We start from the raw sequence: 25,460 nt of genomic DNA, 5'->3' as shown, positions 1-25,460 counted from the left end.
ACTATTTTAATGAAGCCAAATGAACAACTAAAACTTAATCTGATATAAAAGCCTCAGGGAGTTGGAAAAAAATCTGAGCTTATCCCTAGTATTCACTTTCCAATATTCAATAAAACAGCTGTCTGTGTTCTGAGTTCATACCATCACCTGGCCACCTAAGTACCTCACAATGTTAAGAATTACTTAACAGAGCTGAAGAAAATCAAACAATCTTTCTAGGTATGATCTCTCTTAAGATAGCATTAAATAAAGATTAAGAAAGAACTCCTACAGCCCAGAATTCTCTTTTAAGGTCAGAGAAAGTAAATTTTAAAGTTAATTACATAGAGCTTTTAGAAACATGGGAAAATGTTAATACTGTGTTAAGAACTAGGCCATAAATAAGTGTATCACAGGTTCTCTTAAAATCTGCAAATACATCAAGGTATTTCTCAGGTGGAATAATATCCTTTACTCTCCATACTTTTCTGTACCTTCCAACTTTTCCATAATAAGCACAAATCAGTTTTTTTTAATGAGTTTTTTTAATAGCAACATTTAATATATATTCTTTTCGAGTGTTTTTACTCATAATCACTTTTTTACACTCAACAGACTGAAAAAGGCAAATATTTTCTCTGCATTATGATAAAAACAGATTTGACCTCGTGGACTCCCTGGAAAGAGCAATTAACACTCTAAGAAGTGGTTTATAGTAACCTTTTTTCATTTTCCACTAGATAGCTGGTCTTTCTCCTATCTATTTATAGGGGTTTTTGCTCATTAACTAAGGAAAATTAGACTTTGTGACATGATTTGTAAATATTTCCTAAGGTATATTATTTCCCTTTTGCTTTGCTATTGTCATTTTGTCACGTATAACTTGGTAACTATTCCAATGAACCTATCAACTTTTAATGGTTTTATATAATAGAAAAACCTCCTCTACTCCAAGATCAGAGTATATTTTTCTATCATAATAGGGATTTTATTGGTTTTGATTGATCACATAGTTCATGAACAATGTATACTTTACTACGTTTACTGAAAGATCCATAAAAACATATTGTAAATCCTTTTCTGAACAGTTATCCCAGTGACTTTTCAGCTTAAACTGTAAAAACTATTTCTAAAATTAAGATTTTTAACTATAGTTATTTTTAAGTGTTGATGAGTATTAAGTCTAAAGTCTCACTAATCCATGATATAATATCATACACAATATTCATATTTCCAACCTCTTATCAACAGTTACTAGGAAAAGCAATTATGACAGAAAGCCAAGATCAAGGATCTGCTGTAAGACGTTACTATGCTTATGGAGAGTTAACTATTTTCAGTTTGTAAAGAAAAATAAACTAGCACTTAGATTTCACCCTTTCAAAATGGGAGGAGGTGAAATTCCCTTCTTCTTAAAAAACATATTTGTAATTGAACTCATGGAAACAGAGTAGATAGGTGGTTTCCAGGGGAAAATGGGTGACAGTGGTCAAAGGGTACAAATTTCCAGTTATACGATGAATAAGTTCTGGAGATATAATGTATAGCATGCTGACTATAGTTAACAATATTGTACTGCAGATTTAAATGCTGCTAACAGAGTAAATCTTAAATGTTGTCAACAGCAAAAATAAAAAAAGAAAGAAGCAACTATATGAAGTAATGGATGTGTTAACTAATCTCCTTATGACAATCATTTCATAATATATACACATATCAAATCATCACACCATCACACTGTACACTTTAAACTTACACAATGTTATATGCCAATTAAGTCTCACTATATACACTGGGGGGCTTCCCTGGTGGCTCAGATGGTAAAGAATGCACCTGCAAAGGGGGAGACCTGCGTTCAATCCCTGGCTTGGGAAGTTCCCCTGCAGGAGGGCATGGCAACACACTCCAGTATCTTTGCCTGAAGAATCCCAATGGACAGAGGAGCCTGGTGGGCTATAGTCCATGGGGTTGCAAAGAGTTGGACATGATTGAGCAGTTAAGCACATAACACACTGGGAGAAGGAAGAAAAAACCAAAACACATGTATTTAGAGCTCTAAAAGAGTGCATTTAAAAAAATGCAACATATATACATTGCTGTATTTTACATGGATAGCCAACAAAGTCTTATTCTATAGCACAGAGAACTCTGCTCAATGTTATGTGGCAGCCTGGATGGGAGGGGAGTTTGGGGGAAAATAGATACATGTATATGTATGGCTGAGTCCCTCTGCTGTTCACTTGAAACTATCACAGCATTGTTAATCAGTTATATTCCAATATAAAATAAAAAGTCTAAAAAACTGATTTAAAAATAATTCTGGATTGTACAAGATGTACAATATAGGGGCCCACTGACTTGATAAATTATATTAATTTGATCACATTTGGTTTCAGTTTCTGTGTTACCCTAAGGTGAGTGTTTTTAGTTTTTTGGGTAGCCACTTCAGTCTGTTTTCCTTTTGCTCCCCTTTTTCATTTTGTTCCTACTTTTTCCCCCTAAAGATGTATCCTTTTCCACTTCCCCTTATGTATTTGTTTCCATTTTTGTAGAAAAGGTGGAGCTGATAACCTTTTTCACCTGAAAGGGCAGTTAAGCTCCATAGTCAGGTAGGCCAGTTGAAGTTGACAGTGATCAGACACATTAATTGAGAATAATCAAGTTATACCATGCAGGAGGTAGCTGACATACTCAAATATCTAAATCAAACACTGGAAATCATTTGCACCAGCTTGGCAAATCAATTTGATGTTTGGGTTCCACATAAGTTAAGCAAACAAACAAACAAACAAACAAACCCCTTTTGACTGTATTTCTGCATGCAATTCTCTCCTGAAACATAAAGAAAATATGCAGTTTTTAAAGCAGATTGTAAAGTTTAAAAAAAAAATAAATAAATAAAGCAGATTGTGATGGATGATGATGTGTATACTGTACAATAATGTGGGATGGAAGAGTTTGTGGGACAAGTGAAATGAACCACCACCACCATACCAAATGCTGGTCTTCATCCAAAGAAAGTGATGTAGTGTATATAGTGGGACTGGAAGGGAGTGCTCTATATTGAACTTCTTCTAGAAAACCATTAATTCCAACAAGTACTGCTCCCAATTAGACCAACTGAAGGCAGCACTTCATGAAAAACATCTGGAATCTTTGCTCAAGAAGATAAGTTTTGGCAAGATGGAATTATGAAGTTGCCTGTAAAATGGCAGAAAGTAGTGGAACAAAATGGTAAATGTGTTGTTCAATAAAGTTTTTGGTGAAAATTAAAGATGTGCCTTTTATTTTTATTTAAAAAACCAAAGAACTTTTTGGCCAACTAAATACCATGTTCATGGACTGGAAGAATTAATATTGTTAATATCACCACACTATCCAAGGCAATCTACAGATTCAATATAATCCCTATCAAAACACCTAAGGAAAAAAAAAGAAAAAAAAAAACACCTAAGAAATTTTTCACAGAACTAGAACCAATAATTCTAAAATCTGTATGAAAACATAGAACATTCCAAATAACCAATTTCGAGAAAGAAAAACAAAACTGGAAGTATCACATTCCCTAATTTCAAAATTTACTGCAAAGCTACAATGACCAAAACAGTTTGGTACTGGAAAACAGACATATAGATCAATAGAACAGATACAGAGTATGCAGAAATAAACTCATGCTTATAGTTAATTAATCTACAACAAAGAAGGCAAGGAGATACAAGAGGAAAAGATAGCTTCTTCAACAAATTGTTGGGACAACTGGACAGCTACATGCAAAAGAATAAAACTTTCTCAAACCATATACAAAAATAAATACAAAATGCATTAAAGACTTAAATGTAAGACCTGAAACTCCTAGAAGAAAACACAGGCAGTACACTCTTTGACAGTGGTGTTAATATTTTTTTGGATATGTCTCCTCAGGCAAGGGAAACAAAAGCAAAAATAAACAAATGGGACTACATCAAAATAAAAAGCTTTTGTATAGCAAAGGAAGTTATCAACAAAATTAAAAGGTAGCATACTGAATGTGAGAAGATATTTGCAAATGATATATCTAACAAGGAGTTAATATCCAAAATACTCAAAGAACCCATACAACTCAACTTCAAACAAAAAACAACATAATTAAAAAATGAGCAGAGCACCCGCATAGATGTTTTTCCCAAAGACAACATATAAATGGCCCAAAGACTCATGAAAAGATGCTGGACATCACTATCATCAGAGAAATGCAAATCAAAACTACAATGAGCTATCACCTCACACCTGTCAGAATGGTTATTATCCAAAAGATAGCATGTAAGTGTTTGTGAGGACATGGAGAAAACCCTTGTGCACTATTGGTAGGAATGTAAATTGGTACAGCTGCTAGGAAAATACTATGGAGGTGCCTCAAAAAATTAAAAATACTACCATTTTATTTTGCAATTCCACTCCTGGGTATTTATCATAAGAAAACAAAAACACTAATTCAAAAAGATCTATACACCCCTATGTTCACTGCAGCATTATTTACAATAGTCCGCATATAAAAGCAACTTAAGTACCTACTGACAGAAGAATGAAGATGTGGTACACATACACGTACACACACGTATACACACACACACACACACACACACACACACACACACAGAGGAATATTACTCAGTCATAGAAAAGAATGAAATCTTGTCATTAGCAACAACATGGATGGCCCTAGGCTATACTAACTTATTGGCCCTAGGCTATACTAACTGAAATAAGTCAAACAGAAAAAGACAAGTAATGCATGACTTCACTTATATGTGAAATATAAAAAAACAGTCATGACGAAACAAACAGATTAATAGATACAGAGAACAAACTGGTGGTTGCCAAAGAGGAGAGGGATGAGTTAAACAGGTGAGGGAGATTAAGTGGTACAAACTTATAAAATAAATACATCACAGGGATGTAATGGGGACTATAGTCAATTATACTGTAATATTAAAAACTCTGTACAGTGACAGGTTAGACTAATAATGCTGGTCATTTTGTAATGTATAAAAATATCAAATCACTATGCACACTGCAGCATTATTTATAATAGCCAGGACAGGCAAGCAACCTAAATGTCCATCAACAGAGAAATGGATATAGAAGATGTGATACTTATATACAATGGAGTATTATTAAGCCATAAAAAAGAATGGAATTGTGCCATTTGCAGAGACATGGATGGACTGAGAGATAGTTATACAGAGTAAAGTAAGGCAGAAAGAGAAAAACATCATACAGTGTCATTTGTAAGTAGAATTTAGGAAAATAGTATACACCAACTTATTTGCAAAGCAAACAGAGAAACAGACATAGAGAACAAACTTATAGATACTAGGGAAGAAGGGTGGGTGGGATGAACTGGGAGATTGGGATTGATATATATATATACACTACTATATATAAAGTAGATTGGAGAAGGCGATGGCACCCCACTCCAGTACTCTTGCCTGGAAAATCCCATGGATGGAGGAGCCTGGTGGGCTGCAGTCCATGGGGTTGCTGAGGGTTGGACACAACTGAGCGACTTCACTTTCACTTTTCACTTTCATGCATTGGAGAAGGAAATGGCAACCCACTCCAGTGTTCTTGCCTGGAGAATCCCAGGGACGGGGGAGCCTGGTGGGCTGCCGTCTCTGGGGTCGCACAGAGTCGGACATGACTGAAACGACTTAGCAGCAGCAGCAACAGATCCTCTCTCCATCATGTTGGGTGTTACAACAATAAATGAATAGATGAATTTGGGAAGAACTGACAACCTTTATAAATTCAGTCTTCATTTTCAAATCATTTATTTAAATCTTTTGTAATTCTTGGGGCCTAAAACTTTCTCTATATAAATCTTCAACATTTCTTATTCTAGATTTCTTTGTTCAAGATATTCCTTGGTATTTTATGTTGCTGTTTTGAATGTATGTGCATGCTAATACAATGTATGTGTGAGCATTCTTCTTCCATTATATCATCCAACTGGTAGTACAAAATCATTCATTGTACCCAGATACTCTATCATTTGTAACTGCTTTTGAGTTGATTTTTTTGAGTTCTGCATGTATATAAAAATGGTGATAATTTTACCTTTTCTTCTACATTTATATCTTTGATTCCTTTTATTATCTAATTGCACTACCTAGTTCCTCCAAAACAAGGTCAAATAACAGTGAGGATAACAGACAATGAGGGTAACTGGCTTTTCCTAATTTTAATTAGAAAGTTTCCAATGTTTCTCCAGTAAGCAAGATACTTGTTGGGGGGTGAGGAGGGGAACAGATATATTTTATCATGCTAAGAAACTACAGCTATATCACCATATTTTAATAAGAATTAAAAAATAATATCTATATAATTATATCAAATGCTTCTTAAATATCTATGAGGATAATATAACTTGATTTTTTCCCCTACAGATTAATTGTGTGTGTGTGTTGTGTTTAGTCGCTCAGTCTTGTCTAACTCTTTGTGACCTCATGACCCCAATGCAGCCCACCAGGTTCCTCTGTCCATGGGATTTCCCAGGCAAGAATACTGGTGTAGGTTGCCATTTCTTCTCTAGGGGATCTTGCCAACCCAGGGATTGAACCTGCATCTCCTGTATTTCCTGTGCCTTTCCCTGCTGAGTAACATGGTGAATTATGCTATTAAAGTCATTCTTGCATTCCTCAGGTTAAATCACACTTAGTCAAAGTTTAGGTTTATGGGGCACTGATAGTATTTTAACTTGGGATTTTTGGATTAATATTCACAGATGTAGCAGTTCTGAAATTATATATCAAATGTTTTACTGATATACATACATATCAATATGTATTTGTACATATGCATATATGTGCATATATAAAGACATATATGTAGAAGTATACATATATATATGTATCAAGTGCTGTTCTATGGCTTACAAATACAAACTCATTTAATCTTTGAGTTTGGTACTATTAACCCCAGTTTATATATGATAAAACTGAGGCTTGGAGATTAAATGACTTGACCATGTTACAACAGCTAGTAAAATGGTGCTGAGATTTAAAAACAAAAGTTTACTCAAGAGCCCACTCTATACTGTTCTGCTTTTAATACTTTTACATAAAATTTGTATTAGTTTTTTCTTTTTCTTTGGGGGGCATGTTAATAAGTTCCAATGTTACACTCTTTTAATAATGTTATACCTTTCCTGTCAGCACTGGAATACCTTAAACTGCATTATATTTTTAAAGGGTTGGTAAAATTCCTCTTTGAAACTTTATGTCTGGTGTTTTTAAAAGAGGAAACTCTTAGAAATCTGACGGCCTCTCATGACCTAAAAGGAACAGATCCAAAAGGAAAAGATCCAGTCTTGGAGTTTAAGAACCCCAAAACTTACTTGCTAATTCATTACATCTTATCATGCTCCCCTTCCTTCATTCTTACCAAGAAATCTTATATTCCAGCCATTGAAGTTTGTTCAGTTTTCTCAGGCATTAAGTTATCCAGCTCTCTGCTTTCCTACAGCTTTTTGAAGAGACAAGTTGAGATTTAGCAAACTGAACTGCAATTATTTGTATCTTTGTTTCCTAGAATACTAATTTATCTATACCACCAGCACCTAGCACAAGTGCCTAAAACATAGGTGAACTGTGTTATACTTTAGTTAAAAAAAAAAGAATGAGAATAAATGAAATTGAATCAAAGAGTAGGGGGACAGAGCTCATCTTGCAGAAGAGGATAAGAAGGAAGTGTCTAAAGTGTCTAAAAATAGAAGTATCTCTGAAGAAACATACTGAAGGTAATCTCATTTTTACTTAGTAAAGTTTAAAAATATTAAATGGATTTACAATACTGAAGTGAATCATGTTTTAGCTCTATAAAAATCTTTCTAAAATAATAAACGAAATATTAAACTGTGAATACCTTAGGATTGTCATAACTTCACTAAATATACATAAGGAAAAAGTTCAAGGGAGATACAAGTATTCTAAAATATTAACATAAAATTGTGATTTTCTTCTTGCTTTTTGCACTTTACCCTACTGCTCAAATTTTTCCGCAAACTATATGAAACATGTATGTCAATGTGTCTTCTATGTAGAAACATACGATCTTAGGTTTATCAAATGCCTAATTTTAAGATATCATATACTATAAGAGAAAAAACAATTTTAGTGACTTAAAAATGCTAAATACAAAGTAGTTTATCTTTCAAGTTCGGTGAGAAATTAGAAAACTGTTTCTTTAAAAGCATTAACTATTATACAAAAGTATAATACTTTTATTATATTATGTAATGCTCAAAATTCTCCAAGCCAGGCTTCAACAGTATGTGAACTGTGAACTTCCAGATGTTCAAGCTGGATTTGGAAAAGGCAGAGGAACCAGAGATCAAATTGCCAACACCCGTTGGATCATAGAAAAAGCAAGAGAGTTCCAGAAAAACATTTACTTCTGCTTTATTGACTACGCGAAAGCCTTTGACTGTGGATCACAACAAAATGTGGAAAATTTCTTAAAGAGATGGGAATACCAGACCACCTCACTTGCCTCCCGAGAAATCTGTATGCAGGTCAAGAAACAACAGTTAGAATAGGACATGGAACAACTGACTGGCCCCAAATTGGGAAAGGAGTATATCAAGGCTGTAAATTGACACCATGCTTATTTAACTTATCATGTGGAATGCCGGGCTGGATGAAGCACAAGCTGGAATCAAGACTGCCGGGTGAAATATCAATAACCTCAGATATGCAGATGACATACCCTTATGGCAGAAAAGTGAAGAGGAACTAAAGAGCCTTTTCATGAAAGTCAAAGAGGAGAGTGAAAAAGTTGGCTTAAAACTCAACATTCAAAAAACAAGGACCATGGCATCCAGGCCCATGATCTCATGGCAAATAGATGAGGAAACAATGGAAACAGTGAGAGACTTTATTTTCCTGGGCTCCAAAATCGCTGCAGATGGTGACTGCAGCCATAAAATTAAAAGGTGCTTTCTCCTTGGAAGAAAAGCAATGACCCACCTAGACAGCGTATTAGAAAGCAGAGACATTACTTTGCTGACAAAGGTCTGTCCTAGTCAAAGCTATGGTTTTTCCAGCAGTCATGTATGGATGTAAAAGTTGGACTATAAAGAAAGCTGAGGGCCAAAGAATTGATGCTTTTGAACTGTGGTGTTGGAGAAGACTCTTGAGAGTCCCTTGGACTGAAAGGAAATCAAACCAGTAAATCCTAAAGGAAATCAGTCCTGAATATTCATCGGAAGGACTGATGCTAAAGCTGAAACTCCAATATTTTGGCCACCTGATGCGAAGAACCGACTCATTGGAAGAGACCCTGATGCTGGGAAAGATTGAAGGTGGGAGGAGAAGGGGACGACAGAGAATGAGATGGTTGGATGGCATCACCAACTCAACAGACATGAGTTTGACCAAGCTCTGGGAGTTGGTGATGGACAGGGAAGCCTGGCATGCTGTAGTCCATGGGATTGTGAAGAGTTGGACACGACTGAGCAACTGAACTGAATTATACAAAAGAGCTAGTATTAAGCTTTAAATATGAATTTTAAAAAAAAAGGAGATACAAGAATGAAATGAGACTACTTAACAATCAATTTTTAGAATGCAAATGGTAGGTCTTGCAGCAAATAAAATGCATAGGGAGCCACCATCACTCATTCTTGTCTAATATCCCTTACTTTCTATTCTCTAAACACTCAACACCCCTGGATCACTCACTCTACTGTTTGTAAATCTTCATCTTCTCTTCCCTCACATATAATCCTACCATGCCAAGATCATGCAATTCTTATATTTCCTGACTCCATAACTTCTGCCTTTTATTCCACAAACCTAATTTTCAAGTTTCTTGAAAAGCACCCTTGCCAGATATTACTGTGGTTCTTCCACTTCTATGGAATTCTATATAAAATAATTCCCTACATAATCTTTTTTCCTGTTTGTCCACATCTGAGAGAATAAGACAATTTCAAGGCTTCAAAAGAGATGCTCCTTTCACAATACACACAGAAAAGCACAAACACTGTTCTCTTCTTGCCTACTTTGCCGAAGAGGTCCTGGGACGAATTTTCCTCAGCATGGGTGCTACATGCTTCCTGTATGTGGATCTTCAAGTCCTGCCTCTTGCCTATACCATCATGATCTCTGAAAGAGGGTTCTGGAAGAATAGAAAGAGCCAGGGTCTTCTGGTTGTGGTGTTATCTAACCATGATACTAAACGTTCTTATCACAAGAAAAAAATTGTTAACTATATGTGGTGACAAAGCTTAGCTAAACTTATTGTGATAATCACTTCACAATATATATTAATACATATATCAAATCATTATGTGCTACATCTAAAACTAATACAATGTTATATAGCAATTATATCTTAAAAAAAAAAAGATTAACACTACAAAAATACCTTCTGGTTAGTACCAGAAACAGTAAGAACAGTTCTATATTCTCAGAAAATCTTCATTCTGTGGATCTAATTATTTTTACGTCAGGTCACCTGAATGTGAAGAGTAGACTCAGACACCATGCACTAACATAAGGAAATGACAGGAACACTTGCCAGAGTCAAGTCCACACCTGAATATCTTTTTCCTTTGGAGCTCTTCAAAGCTGCCACATTTCAATTGATTCTTAACTTTTCAATTATTAACACTTAACTTTTGGAAGGGCATTTCTTGCTTCTCTTGGTGTAGTCAATTGCCAAGTTTATCCCTGTAGACCCACACTGATATATAGAATTGCAGGTAGGCCCATTTCTAACAGAGACATGCAGGCAAGCTCTTCAGAAAGCCTAGATGATGCAAGATTCACATGCATTGCCAACTGCTGTGAGTGCAGCAAGAAACCCTGAAGATTTAAGAGCAATTTTAAAATTCCAAAATAAGTACTTATAGCAACTGATACTATTTTAAAAAACTAGAATGTTGTTTTTAAAATGCCTTTTTTAGAACTCTTATTAAACTAGACCCATTATGAAGAAAGTACTCTACAGTTAAAAGTTTTAGAAGTGATACATATTATATCCCAAACTTTGTTTGGCTGTGAAAACTTCTGTAGCATCTTTCAACAGGATAATTTGTGAGGTGGTTTGACAGATTAGTAAACGTTATTTCAAATTCTATTCTTCATATTAATTAGCTTAAATAATATTAAATCAATACTTATGCTTAGAATTATAAATAAGTTACAAAAACACCTAATTTGTTATATAAGAGACATAACTGGATAGACTGTGAGCACCTCATATTCTGAAATCCTAGTATGGGAACAGCCTAGCTTATACTACACAAATCTAATTACATGGAAAGTACATGGTAGCAGAAAACATTTCAAAATGGAATGATCAGGATTTAACCTATTTTGGTAAAGGCACATATGATTATCTAAGTCAAGAGTCTCCTAACTGATAAAGTCTGCCCATCTCTGTAATCCTTTATTCTTTAAAATGCTACCAGTTGTTTTTCAAAAGGAATTGATGGTAACGTTCCTCTACTTCAAAACCTTTCCATAGCTACCAGAGCTTCAAAATTGGAGAATTCAAAATTTTTAATGCTGCAAATCTGGTTTCAGTCTAACTTTCCAAATTCTTCTGCCATATCCACACAACCTGCCCAGCTCTAGCTATACAAGGTAGTCATATCTGTTTCGTGCTTCTCTGCCTCTGGAATTGTCATTTCCCTTTCTTCTCTCCATTTGTTAAATTATTTCTCCTCTTTCAACATCCAACCCAAATGACTTTTCACATTAGCAATAACATACAAATTCACTTCATTCCACTTAAGAAAAGTCACTACTACATTTAATTACAGAATAGCAACTTTTCCACCTATGAAGACATGAATACTACCGACTTTGATTAGTTTATTTGTAGTGAATATTCTAAAAATCACTCTCTCTCCCAGATTCAGTTCTCAGATTTAATCCCTTAGTTGCTTAATGAATACCAAACACATACGAGACATAGTCTTGCTCTTAAGTCTGGACCCAACACCTGTTCTACAGCTAGATGAATATGCAATAGGATGCATATGCAAGTGGGAGTTTTCCTCATGTTCCAAAATTGTACCTAAGGTCAAAAGCTGAGGATAATTAAATACCCCTTCTTATAGTTTCAAGGAGCCAACAATAACTGGCACCAGCTTCTCCTCTTAGGGCTTACTGAGAGTTCCATTTTCTTTAAACCAACGCTGTCATCAATATTCTAGCACCTTTCCTTCAATATATATCTATAGAGGCTTTTAAAAAAAAGAGGGGTTATTGGACTTTGAGAGGAACATAATGTTTATGAAAGGAGGATATTGTCTCTCCTCTTATAGCAAAAAAGCAGTGTCATAACGAATTGAAAAGGTAAGAATCCAAGTTTGACGTCATCTGAAAGAAAGGCAGACTGGTATTTCATTCCCTGTTTGGGTGTCTGTATAGGCAAAAGACTTACTGATTTACAACTCTATAATATGCTAATGGGAAAAGAGAAGTGGGGAGAGAGTGTGTGCAAAGTGTCACACAGGAAGGTAGGCAAGACTATCACCCACCTTAAGTTCTTAAGAATCAAGAGGTATGAAAAATATAACCTTTTCCCCAGTGTGCCTGCAGGCCCTAGAACTGGCCATGGGAGGTAGATCTGATTGGGTAAGGTCTTGAGGCAAAAAAAAAAAAAAAAAAAAAAGACACACATATCAAAGACACATGGTATGAATGCCATCAATCAGAAGATGTAACCAAATGCTGCAAGGGATCGCCAATGCCTATGGAAACAGGACAGACTCCAGCTCACTGTCAGCACAGTCAGCACATCTTCATTTAGCCTGTCTACAATGAACCTGAATAGTAGTGCTGAACAGCCAAGAAGACTCAATACTTGGCACATCATGTAGAATTCTGCCTCCCCTATCACTCCTCCCAGTTTCAACACCAGAGGATAAAAACAGCACAGGAAAGAGGGAAGGCAGAAGTGTGTGACCTAAAGTTTTCAGCCCCAGATTAACGTCTATTCTATCCTGGGAAAAAGTGATAAGAGTACTGGATCAAACCTGTGACTGATGCTATAATATGAAGAGAACTTAGGCTTAAATGGGGGGCACCCCACTCCAGTACTCTTGCCTGGAAAATCCCATGGACGGAGGAGCCCGGTAGGCTACAGTCCATGGGGTCACAAAGAGTCAGACATGACTGAGTGACTTCACTAGTCTTAAATAATAGACTGAGACTAGAAAATTTAAAAATTATGGAAGAAGTGACAAGATGTGTTAAGCTACTTGATATATCCAGTAGGAAAGGGGATTTTAATACGGCACATCTCTTCATTCTTTTGTTGCATGTGTGAAATTTTGGCATGAGCTCTACTATACTATTATTATTTAAGTCTAGAATCAGTCGATCAACAGGCTCACTACTACTTGCAGATCTGTCTAAAAAATACTAAGTAGATAAGAAGTCATACTTCATACTTCTACCTCTAGGAAGACAACAAAGTCACAGATAAGAATGGGTAAATAAGCATTTCTAATGATCGAGGATGATAAAAACAGTAATAGGTTTTTCAAGTAGTAAAGGAGGAGACTGATGAGAACACAGCTCATAGAGCAGAAATTTGACACCTCATTGCTTTCAATATTCACCTTTCAATAATCACACCAAAGAAGAAATCCACAAAGAGGTTTATCTGACAAAGAGGAAAAACCAGAATATTATAAATGGACATTGTTCAAAAGCATGATACAGAGGAAAGAAAATAAAAATTCTAAAGAAAGAGAGTAAGAGAAAAGCACGTGAAGGCTGAACAGGAAGTGGGACCTGAACTGGGGCTGCACATGGAGGGTGGACAGGCATGGATGACAGACAGAGCAGAACAACTGCTGGATGCATGAGAGACAATAATGTAAAGTGGCTGTGACACATTACAATATTAATACATACCGAGACTGAATTGCGGGTAATGCTCATAAATCTAACTGCAATTAGTACAGGTTTCTGGATTAGGAAGGACATGAAAAGGAAAGCAGACGGTTAGAATGTACATGTCATCGCCCCATTAAAGAGGTTTAATCTCTCAATGGAATGAATATATCCGTCTTCTGCAGCATCAGCAAAAAAGCACAGCTTGTCTACCTGCTGTGAAAAGTAGATTTATAGTAAAAAGTCTCTTCCTTTCTTCCCTGGATGGGTACTGCTAACTTGGATCTCTCAGAACTGAGTTCTTAAAAATTCATACTACAAAAAGGGTTTCACTTTTAAATGGGGTTTCTGTTTTCATCTGCTGGGGAGAAAATTTAGAATGTGTTTTGTGATGAGCTTTATTGAATACCTTTACTGGCTGGAAAAATTGTGTTTATGTTTGTTTTTAGAGAACACCCTTCACTAACTTAATCAACAGACATTTGTTGGGCACTTGTCCTGTGCCAGGCAGTTTAACAGTAAAGGAAGAAACAGAGTTACTTTAATGCTAATCTAAGGATAAACTATGAAGTATAGCCGAAGTATTGCTGGGCCCCTGCAAAAGCATGCGCTTGATGATGGGGAAGCTTGCTTCTCTTTAGAGATTTACTGGGGATCTGAATGGGTGTTCACTAATACAGTTTTGTTTTACAATTCAGGGGAAGGGTAGTAAATGGGCAATAATTAAACTTAAATGCAGTAGTAAGTTTCCAGTTACCTAGACCCTATTGATTACAGATCAGTGTGAAATGGAGTTATTTACATATAGGTCACTGGTTACAAAGGAAGATATTAAACAGAAAAGTGGCCAAATGGAAGAAATTAATTATCATTTTTGTATGGCTTTTCTTCAAAATCTAGCAAATCTTTATTTGATAATAGCAGATCCATAATGGAAATCTGTAACATATGAACCACATTCTTGTAAGTGATTAAGTTGTCTATGTCCCCGAAGTACTGGCAGGACCACCAAAAGTGACATGGTTAAGGATGGGAACAGATGGTAGAAGGAAGTAGAACCAAAAGTTAGGGTGGGTCAAGTTTTCATAGAAAGAACAGGAAAAGAAAACAGGGCAACTTATTAAACCACCAACATTTTATCCAAATACTTGATTTATAAAATTCTTCACATTTAATTGAATATACATTTTATTGTATATAAAACTAAAAATAGCTAAAAGATCAAACATGAGGCATACATTATACCCTGAGACAAGGTGATTTTTTTTTTCACTTGCTCCATGTGAAAAAGATTTGGAGAATAATCTCTGTCCACACATCATAATGTGCACTGAAACTCCAAGGAAGTCGCCCACTTTCCCCTGTGATTCTATGTCCTGCATCTTACCATTGATCTACGAATCAGTGATAGCCTGGTCTTTGCTTTATTCTCAGCAAATTCCAGGCTACTAATGTCTTTGAGACGAGCCTTATATTTATTCATTTGTTCCACAACAATCAGCTCCACACAGCTGAAACAAAAGGAAAGAGAGAAAACTGTTAAGAGCTGAAGTAAATCAAATACATTATATCAGTCACAGACTACTTTTCAGCTAAGTGTGGTAGAACTGGAGGATAAGAGAAAAATCAACATCCCTTATTTTATGAGCTCAGAGACAGGGCTTATAATGGTGGCTCACAACTTCAGCCACACTTTAGTATCCACCTGAGGAACAGCTGTAAGTCCCGATGCCTAGGTCATACCCCAGACCAAGTAAATCAGACTCTCTGGGAATGGGACACAAACACCAGGCCTTTCTGGGGGAAGGCTCCTTTTGCAGGAAAGGTTAAAAATCAGCACTCTAGAAGGAAATCAGAGATCTGTGAAAAAAAGGCCAAGGTGAAATACAGGAATATTGAAGTATTAAGACCAAAGAGATACAGAGCCACAAGACTACAGTTAGACTGGATTATAGGAAAACAGAAAGTATATGTAATTTGGTAAAATGAGATTTTAAAATACATCTGGAAACTATAAACAAACGTAAAGAAAAGCCAAATTTAAAAAATAAGACCTTTCAAAACAAATGATGCTTCATACATAGAATCTAAAGGAATTTTTCATATTCAGCATAAAAAAGACCAGTGGTGCCTAGCAATCTTATTAAAAACATATGAACCTAAGAAATTGTTCACTAGGGGAATTCCCTGGTGGTCCAGTAGTTAGGACTCTGCACTTCCACTGCAGCGTGGCTGTGTTCAATTCCTGGTCAGGGAACTAAGATTCTTGCAAGTTGAATGGTACAGCCAAAATAAAAAAGGATAAATCATTCACTCTGATATCTGGATAAAGTGACTGCTGCTGCTGCTGCTAAGTCGCTTCAGTCGTGTCCAACTCTGTGCGACCCCATAGACGGCAGCCCACCAGGCTCCCCCGTCCCTGGGATTCTCCAGGCAAGAACACTGGAGTGGGCTGCCATTTCCTTCTCCAATGCATGAAAGTGAAAACTGAAAGTGAAGTCGCTCAGTCATGTCCGACTCTTCGCGACCCCATGGACTGCAGCCCACCAGGCTCCTCTGTCCATGGGATTTTCCAGGCAAGAGTACTGGAGTCGGGTGCCATTGCCTTCTCCAATAAAGTGACTACACTGGCTCAGAAGTCCGTGGGGTATTGCAGAGGTGATAGTGACTGGCCTTACGTGGTAGTCTTACTGATGTCCTGCACACTTTGCAGTGGGTCGATGGTATCAGGGCAGCGGAGAATGCAGGGTGCAAACACAATGGCCAAAGCATTAGCAGACATTCGATTAGTGTCTTCCTGTAGAGCAATCCTAAGGAACAAAAAACCCAAGTGAAACTGGGATAAAAAAGGAAAACTGCAGGGAGATAGACTGAAGAGATGAAATAAAGGCAAATGACATCAGCTGCATAGTACTGGAAGGATATTCCTACCAGTTGAGACACTGTAGAATTTCCCCAAAGTGGTTCCCTTGCCTCTGGGAAGCACTCTTCCACTCTGTTCCTTCCCTGACGCAACTGAGGTCAGCAGATAGCTGACCAAGGGAAATTTATGACTCACTGTCCCAGGTCACCATTACTAGATGAACATGTCTAAAGAATGCAGAGACCTTAAGGCACTTTCAGACAGTGATAAAAGATATTTACCCAAAGAGAAAGATGGCTTTCTTCCCCAACATCAACACTCAGGAGAACACAGACTGCACCTGAAGTCTCTTTAGTCAGTCGATTGCTGAGCTCTGTATGACCCCACCACCTCCTATGAATTAGGCTATGTCAATAAACACACATCTGCTCTAGTTCAAGAGTTAAGACATCTAGCTAGGCTACACAGTGCCACCATAAGACTGAATGATTACATGGCTCCTTAGGGTGGGGAAGCACCTGCCACGCAGTCCAACTCCATGGAGAATTTCTGCTCCAGGGAATCATAACCACCTGTTCAAGGCATTGACTTTATTAATAAGAAAAAAAATATCAGTTTTCCATATGAAGGAACTCTTCATTTATTTAAAACAATCCAAGAGAAAATGTTAAGCAAATCTTTGTTTCTTGACGTTACCTGACCAGATGAAAGATGAGGCGTTCCAGTGTATTGAGATGAGTTCGGGAGAGCTGGTCAATGACAGAGTATACACCACGGATTGTCTCTTTCCTCTCCTGAAGGCCTGAAAACAGGAAGAGCAGCAATTAAGACTGAATATCTTCTCTCATACACTACACCTTCCTTCTGGACATTCACTGGGTACAGCTGAGTTTTAGCCATACCTGTATAGCAGAAGAAAACTCACTAGTTACCACTAATCTCCCCCTGCTTGAGTTCTATACTCACTAAGCAGGCTCCTGAGTTTTAATTTAGATCCCAGTAATTCTTGATTACAGCAAGGGGCAAGAGATACCCCAGTTTTTCATTTTGTGGCAAACCAATTCCCCATGGAAATTAATCAACTGCTATACAAGTTATCTGTTGTTGTCGTTTAGTCATTAAGTTGTGTCCAACTCTTTGCAATCCCATGGACTGAACCATGCCAGGCCTCCCTGTCATTCACTATCTCCTAAAGTTTATTCAAACTCATGTCCATTGAGTTGGTGATGCTATCCAACCATCTCATCCTCTGCCGCCCCCTTTCTCCTTTTGCTTTCAACCTAAGCTGTAAATAAGTCTTAAGGGAATTTGAGGAGCTATGCCTTGGGGCCTAAATGAATACTTCTACATAGGCCTTCATCAAAATCCTACGTATCTGTAGCACTGAAAAATTAAACTAGCATGTTAGGTATGGCACAGAATAGATAGCCAGCGTTACACTGAGTCCTTGCTTAGATTCACAATTTAATTTATTTATAATCTTAGTCTTTCAACCTCTTTGTGAGAAGCAACTAAGTGACTTGCTCAGAAAGTTTTTAGGACATTGACATTTTAATGAGTCTCTAAGAAAGGCAACATTTGAATAGGTGCGAATTCAGTGGCAGTTTTATATCGACTGTATTACTTTTGAATCTATATGAACTTAAGCCAACTGAGAATGGCTAAACAGTCTAATATGAAGATAGCATTTCTTTCTCAAGTGTAGCCCTTTCCTGAACCCAGGAAACCTGTGCTTACCCATAGCTCGAAGAAATTCCTCATAGAGTTCAAAGGTCATGAGTGGATTGGGTAAATCACGAAGCCATTGCTTGAATACACTTGCAATGACATGTATGTTATAGTCATCAAGGTTTACATTCTCAGCATCTATTCAGGGATAAAGAATTAGATAAGAAAGCCAAAATATGTAGAGGGTCAAATAATAATGCACTTTAGAAACTATCATGACCAAAAGATACCTTTAACAATATCTTCTGCAATCCTATTCCATGCTTCGGAACAGTGTTCCTCTTATGGTAAAGGTACAGTTTTTGTCTGTTTTTTGAACTGTTGTGGACTGATAGATGTGTAAAATAAAAGATCACATGTTTTCATGTCAAAGCACTATTAAACTGCTATCAAAGTTTCTAAATGCTCGCTCCCAGTTTCTGTACTTCTCTTGTGGCAGCCTGGCCTGTGAACCACACTTTTAGTAGTGATGTTTTAGACGGCCAATAGAAGAAAGGCCTAAAAGACATCTTCTACAAGTCAGACTGATTTTAAGTGATTCTCAGAGATAAAAGGACAGTGATAACTGAGCTTATGAAATGTGAAGAAAATCTTTACTATCCTTCACATAAAAACCCTCTAGGGTTATACATGAGATGGCTGGGGTGATATAGGATGAATGGTGCCTATGGGTAGACTCTTGGTTATACAGAGACAAGTACTGCACCTACATGTGATTCAAAAAGATCTATTCCTGGGAATTCTCTGGCGGTCCAGTGGTTATGACTCCATGCTTTCTGCCAAGGGTTCAGGTTCAATCCCTGCTCAGGGAATTAAGATCCCACAAGCTGTGCAGTGCAGCCAAAAAAAATCTACCCCTTTTCAATAATGGTAAAGAGTAGAAGTTGAACATAAAACCCAAGTCAAAGCTCTGCATACATTCCAGAACTGAGGCTACAGCTCTACACAGATACATATTCAAATCGCTAATTACCAATTTAAATAACTATGTCATCAGTTTTGGAAGGCAATAATATACACCAGAAAGAACCTCACTTGGAGTCAGAGTAACAGAGATTAACAGGCAACAGTTTAGATTATGGGTTAAATGCCAGCTTTGTCACTTATTGGTGGTAAGTCATTGGACAAGATCCTCAATAAGCCTCAGTTCCTTCATCTGTAAACAGGGATAATAATCACTGTCTGTGAACATCAGTACAAACATTTGTTGTGAAGATTAATAGAAAAACATCAGCACATTGCCCTGCATCTTATCAATAGCTCATTAGTTAATTTTCCTGAACCCAAGTTTTCTTCTTTGTAAATTAAAGATATGATCTTACCAGACTGCTAAAAAGATTAAGTGAGATCTGTCTGAAATATCTAATAATCCCTTGTACAAATGATACTCAATGTATGTTTGCTGAGTGGACCATATAAAAGAAAGCTACAAATGATTAAAAAAAAAAAAAGCACCACAGAAAAGACTGCATTCTTCTGGCTTCAAGCAAAGGATCAACATGTAATAAAAACTAACAGCATGAGATGACCTACTTAAATAAGAGTATTTGGTCTGGATTTAGAGGGCACTATCTTACCTGTATCTAGACCTTGTCGAAGCTCCTTGATTTTATTAGTTGAACCAGACTTTCGGTAAATACCTTCTGTGTACAGTCCATGCATTTCAATGTAGTTTATGAGCTTTTCCACCACCAAAGGAACAGTTCGGTCTTCACTGGTCAAACGGGACAGTTCAACCCCAAATTGTCGAGAGGACAGCTCTGGATCATACTACATGGAAGATAATTTTTTATTCCAAATACATTCAAACACCTTTAAATATATTTATCCAATTCTTTAAAAGTAACAATTTTTTCTTTTCCTCAAGTTTTAAAAGCATAGTTACGAGAGTTGGGAGGAAAGGGAATTCTTGTTAATGCTGAGAATATAAAGAAATGAGAAGTTCGTTTCAATCCTCTTCCACTTGGAATCCCCCCTCTCACTGCACTCCCCCCTCTCCACCCCCCAACCCACCAAATAATGGGGAAGAATGCAGGCAGTGGCTACAGGTTACTGCTTTCCTTTCCTTAAAAAAAATGTCTTCATGTAAAGATGGGCTGTGGGCAAAGGAGAAAGGGGAGAGACTCTGTATACTAAACATTTACCATGTACCACTAGAAAACCTATTGATTTGATATGAATTAGAGTTGTCACCAATTTCTGAAGCATAAGGATGCTCTGGTGTTTACGTCAACTTTAGAGAAGTTAAACTGACTACTGGTGTCACAGCTAAAGGCAGCGGCACACAGAGGCCCAAGATTAGTGACCTCTTTCATTTAATTCAATAGTGTATTCTGAAATTGTATTTCATTATTATTTTATGTGACTGGGAAAAAAAGGCTTATCCTTAAGATTATTTGAAGTACTTCAAATAAAAGAAGAAGCCAGCTATTATCTCTGAGACTGAAAACTTTTTCTGTAAATCTCCTTTTTGTCCTTTCCTTCTCCTGCCCCGTGCTCCTTGCCTAGCCTAACACTGTATACCCCAGTCTCTCCTTCAACCTGCATGCAGTCAGTGCTGAGTTCTTTTAGTCGATCAGTACCCTCTTTCTTTTCATACAACTTCAATTTTTCTTTCTTTGACACTGTGAGACTGCAAAATAATCTGCTTTTCTGTTAGGTTCTTAGCCTCTTGACCTGTGCAGCTTAAGAATTCAGAAAACACCTTAAAGGGAAAACCCCTGAGTTTTAGGCTCACTTCTCTATATGTTTGGATCATGGTCCTTCAAGTCTTGGCAATCCCAAACTCCAACTTTTGTCTCTATAACTCTATAAGATTTCTAAAAGCTTTTCTGGCTTTTCTGACTCTTAAGTGTGGCCCTCTGCCCAGAATCTTGATTTCTTGTCCTACAACAAAAACTGACAAATTCCCACTTAGAGGAAAACATCTCACACATATAGATTCACCAATCTGTAATTCTTTTCTCTGTAGGCCCCTAAATTCCAATTTTCCTGGGCAGCTATCTAATGCTAGGCAACAGACTTTTTTCAGTTGTTCTCAGCACAAGTATTAGTCTACCACAAGCTACTCCATCTTAGCCAGCAGATGTCTTACCTTCATTGTATATTTTAAGCCCTGAGTCAAATTCTCTTTGTACTTTGCCATGATTTGTCTACTAATTTGGAACAGATGAAAACTATATACATGGGCTGTAAACATGCACACATATTTTATTATAGTTCAGATCTGCATAGTATGGTTAAAATTGTATGTGACAAATAAGCAAATGTGATCACATGTCAATGCAAGCCTGAAATATTTCCAAAATGGTTCCTTTTTGAAGCATAAAATTATCAGAGTACAAGTTCAGTATCAAATCCAAGTAGAAGTTTGTAAACACACCAACTATGCTGATGAATTTTACTGTGTATGTTAAAATCTTTAACGGTAGCCTGCCACTTTCAAGACAATTTATAGGAACACTTATGAGTGTTTAAAGTAGGAAACCTTAGAACTTCCCTGGCAGTCCAGTGGTTAAAACTAAACACTTCCAATGCAGGAGAGTGGGTTCAGTCCCTGGTCAGGGAACTAATATCCCACATACCACATAATGTGGCCAAAAAATTTAAAAAGAAAAAAAAAGCAGGAAACCTTTAAAAAGAGTGCTTTAATAAGTTGTTGGTTGTGAAATCAGGTTAGCAGCTCCCATGTAGTAAAGGTAAATACAGTTCTGGGAAAATCGATTCAGTTATACATACACACATACCTCTATACGTGTAAGCAGGATTATGATATAAAACTTATTTCTTACAGTATTTTGTGGCCAAAAAGTTTGAAAACCACTACTCTATAAGATCATCAAAGAGGCTTTGATTTCTTTCCACAAGGCACAAAAGACCTTTTTTGTCCTTTCCTTCTCCTGCACCATTCTCCAACAGACCTGTTATTTATTACTCATAGGTAATAACGTCTTACCTTTTTAGAACACTTGGCTGTGGTTTTCAGACAGCACTTCTTATGACAAGCATACTTGCACACTGAAAAACAGGTTAAAAATGTAACATTTTCAGAAGTCTATATATTAGTGGCAAAACTTAACAAGTTTACTGCTTTATTTTGAACATACTTTTTTCTTTAAGTCTGAGACTCCTATAGCATCATATATTTTGTATCATAATAGAATAAAAAATGGTCTTAACTCATTCAATTTAGAAAAATGAAGCTGAAAAACATACCTAAAAATCCTAACCACTGTCTGGGAAAAAGCTTTTTATTCTTTCAAGATTGCTTGCCCCTCCTTCTTGTCCCTACCATATCCCAGCAAAATATTTATCTATCTTCCTGGTTTGATTCACAAACCAATGCTCATGTTCCCCTCTTATACTTGCTCTATGATCTGAAAAACGCAAGAAATACCTATTAAGAATCATTCCAGTGGCTAAAAAAAGCATTAATATCAAAGACCTATACTAAAACAAAAACAAATCGGGTAACATATTAGGCTATAAGAAAGGCCTTATCTATTCTCTCAGAAGGTCTAGAATAGAGCTCTGAGGAACCAGAACATAAAGAACATCAGAAGTGACTGAAAAGATGAGATGAAAGGTTCAGAGCAGAAATCAGTTCTTGGACCAGGAGATAACAGGGTGGCTAGGCAGCAGTAAGGGCTCACTGAGAGGAGAATCCTGAGAAAATACTTGCTTGGCCTGTGTTATTTTGGTATACCAGCTCTGGCTCTTGCGAATCAACACCTGAATATTCTTGAGCTTCGAAAGCATGATTTGAGGGATTTTCAAAGCCAAGATCAAGTAGGGAAGGCCATATAATTGTAGTGGTAAAATCACCAGCATTACCACACAAAAAGTTAATTCTATTAAGAAATCAAAGCAAGCCCACCCAAGTCATAAAAGAAGCATATTCTTTTTATTTTTCAGTTTCAGATCACAGAGAAAATTATACGAAACCTACAGGAACCAGGCTAACATTAAACATTCAAGTACATGGCAAACTACACCATAATTTTTACTCTCACTATAGTTTTTTTTTTTTTAAAGGAAAATCACTATTGAATCATTGAACAAGTGAACATATCTAGCAATATCCAGGCACTGATTTTGCTATGATGAACATGATTTTCATCCTTACTATCATCCTGGACCCAGCCCTTTCATTTGATTCTGGCCCACTAGTAAACAAAGCTTCACAGAATTATTAAAAGCACCAGAGCAGATGTATATGGAATGAAAGGAGTGAAAGCTAAAGATTTTCTGTAAGCCAGAACCAAGTGGACCTTCAAAAAAACCTCCACTCACATTCTAGGATTTAAAGGTTCTGATGAAAGGATTATAGTAAAATAAAGTATCTTTCTAGTTATAATCTAAGAATTTGTTCAATAATTCACCCATCCATCTATATAGGTCCAACTACCCGGTAGATATTTACTAAAACTTATAATATGCCAAAACTGTTCTAGGCCCTGGTGATACAGAAGAGACTTCTGTATGAGACAGTTTCTTGATCTTACACAGAACACATTCTAGTGGGATAGAGAAACAGGAAATGAATACTTAGTATCATTCTGGGTGGTGATAAGTAGGTCTCCTGCATTGCAGAGGGATTCTTTACCATCTGAGCCACCAGGGAAGCCCCAAGTATAAAGACTAGGAAAGCTGAGTAAAGGGATGGAGAACTGGAGGACAGAGCAGCATTTTAGACAGGAAAGTAAAGAAAAAGCTCTCTAATATACTAGTGGAGACATGAATTAACTGAAGTAGTAAGTCATACTAACATCTAGGAGAAGAACATTTCAGACAGTGAGCTGCAAATACAGTGACCAAAGAACATCAAAATATCTTATTTGCCTACAAAGAGCAGATGAAAAGGAGTATAATGAGAGATGAGTTTAAAGAATTAGGGAGTGTGAATTATTCCTTAATGTTAAACTCATGGAAACAGAAATATCAAGTGGTTAAAAACATTCCTCAAAGATTTTTCATACTTACATTTGCAAACAGAGGCTCGGTCCATGATCCATATCAAAGAAGAACAGTATTCACAGTAGGTAGGGATGCTATACTGGGTGGCCTTAAAGATGTGACCATTGTGCTCTTCTACCTGAATGAAAAAATACAGCTATTTATGTCAAAGCCAACACAGTAAATGCTGCCCTAACACGTCAGGCAATAGGAAATCCTTCAATTCCTTGTTGTCTTCATTGGGCATATATTCCAGGAGGAGAATTATGATCTTCTGAGAAATAAAATAAAGGTAAACTATCTGATCCCTGCTTTCAAAAAGCTAACAATCTAGTAGAGAGACAAGACCAACTTATATGAAAATCAGAAAACAATACTATAAACATATAAGAGCTGTCTTATACAACTCTGAATCAGCATGTTAAATTAAAAGCAGTGGTTTTTAAAATTTTAATCTCAAGAACCTTTCACACTTTTCTGTTTATTTATCACAAATTCCTCTTCAATAAAGAGTGGGTACATGTCAGTATGAAAAAGTTGATATATCCACTGGATAAATTCCTAGATGCAGAACTGCTGGGTCAAAGTTTTTTTGGTTTTGTTTTTAATATTTTTAAGGCTTTTAATATATCATCATTAAAGTACTTTCTCCAAGAAAGTTATGCAAATAAACCCCATATCTGCAGTATTGGAAAAATATCTATATATTTATTTATCTTTCCAGGAAACTAATTTATTTTTAGTTTTGCTCATAGATGAACAAAGTAGAAAATCACTGTTGTTTACTTTAATTTGAATGCTCTTAAGTATAAATATTTATTTATATATTTATTAATATTTCCTTCTATTACCTGCAATTATCACAGGCCCTGAAATATAACAGCTGTTGAATTAATGAATTTTCTTTTTTAAAAAATGTCATATGCTTTTACTCATTTCTATCTTCAGGTATTGTTCTCTCCCATATAGACATGAAAAAGATTACTCTTATAAGGCTTAAAATGCATAAAAGGCCTAAACCCTACCTGTTAATAACAGGC

General features: G+C 36.5%; 1 protein-coding gene across 11 annotated transcripts in view; it reads right to left on the bottom strand.

Moving 5' to 3' along the window:
• MYO9A (myosin IXA) overlaps positions 1 to 25,460 on the bottom strand; it is a 254,505-nt gene that overhangs the window by 21,629 nt on the left and 207,416 nt on the right. For 8 of the 11 annotated variants that reach the window (XM_006056922.4, XM_006056915.4, XM_006056917.4 and 5 more), the window contains 8 exons: positions 24,448 to 24,559; positions 22,421 to 22,482; positions 20,043 to 20,235; positions 18,475 to 18,603; positions 17,434 to 17,539; positions 16,553 to 16,684; positions 15,262 to 15,385; positions 13,896 to 13,949 (listed from right to left, as the gene is read on the bottom strand). In XM_006056922.4, the coding sequence (XP_006056984.2) occupies positions 13,896 to 13,949; positions 15,262 to 15,385; positions 16,553 to 16,684; positions 17,434 to 17,539; positions 18,475 to 18,603; positions 20,043 to 20,235; positions 22,421 to 22,482; positions 24,448 to 24,559 (912 nt within the window). The remainder of the gene's footprint in view (positions 1 to 13,895; positions 13,950 to 15,261; positions 15,386 to 16,552; positions 16,685 to 17,433; positions 17,540 to 18,474; positions 18,604 to 20,042; positions 20,236 to 22,420; positions 22,483 to 24,447; positions 24,560 to 25,460) is intronic. The other 3 variants (XM_006056918.4, XM_025296217.3, XM_006056924.4) reach the window with 1 other exon arrangement.

The sequence above is a fragment of the Bubalus bubalis genome, chromosome 11 (assembly GCF_019923935.1).
Source record: "Bubalus bubalis isolate 160015118507 breed Murrah chromosome 11, NDDB_SH_1, whole genome shotgun sequence".
Classification (NCBI taxonomy): domain Eukaryota; kingdom Metazoa; phylum Chordata; class Mammalia; order Artiodactyla; family Bovidae; genus Bubalus; species Bubalus bubalis.
The sequence above is the reverse complement of the archived record's forward strand: the minus strand, read 5'-3'. Positions and strand labels throughout refer to the sequence as shown.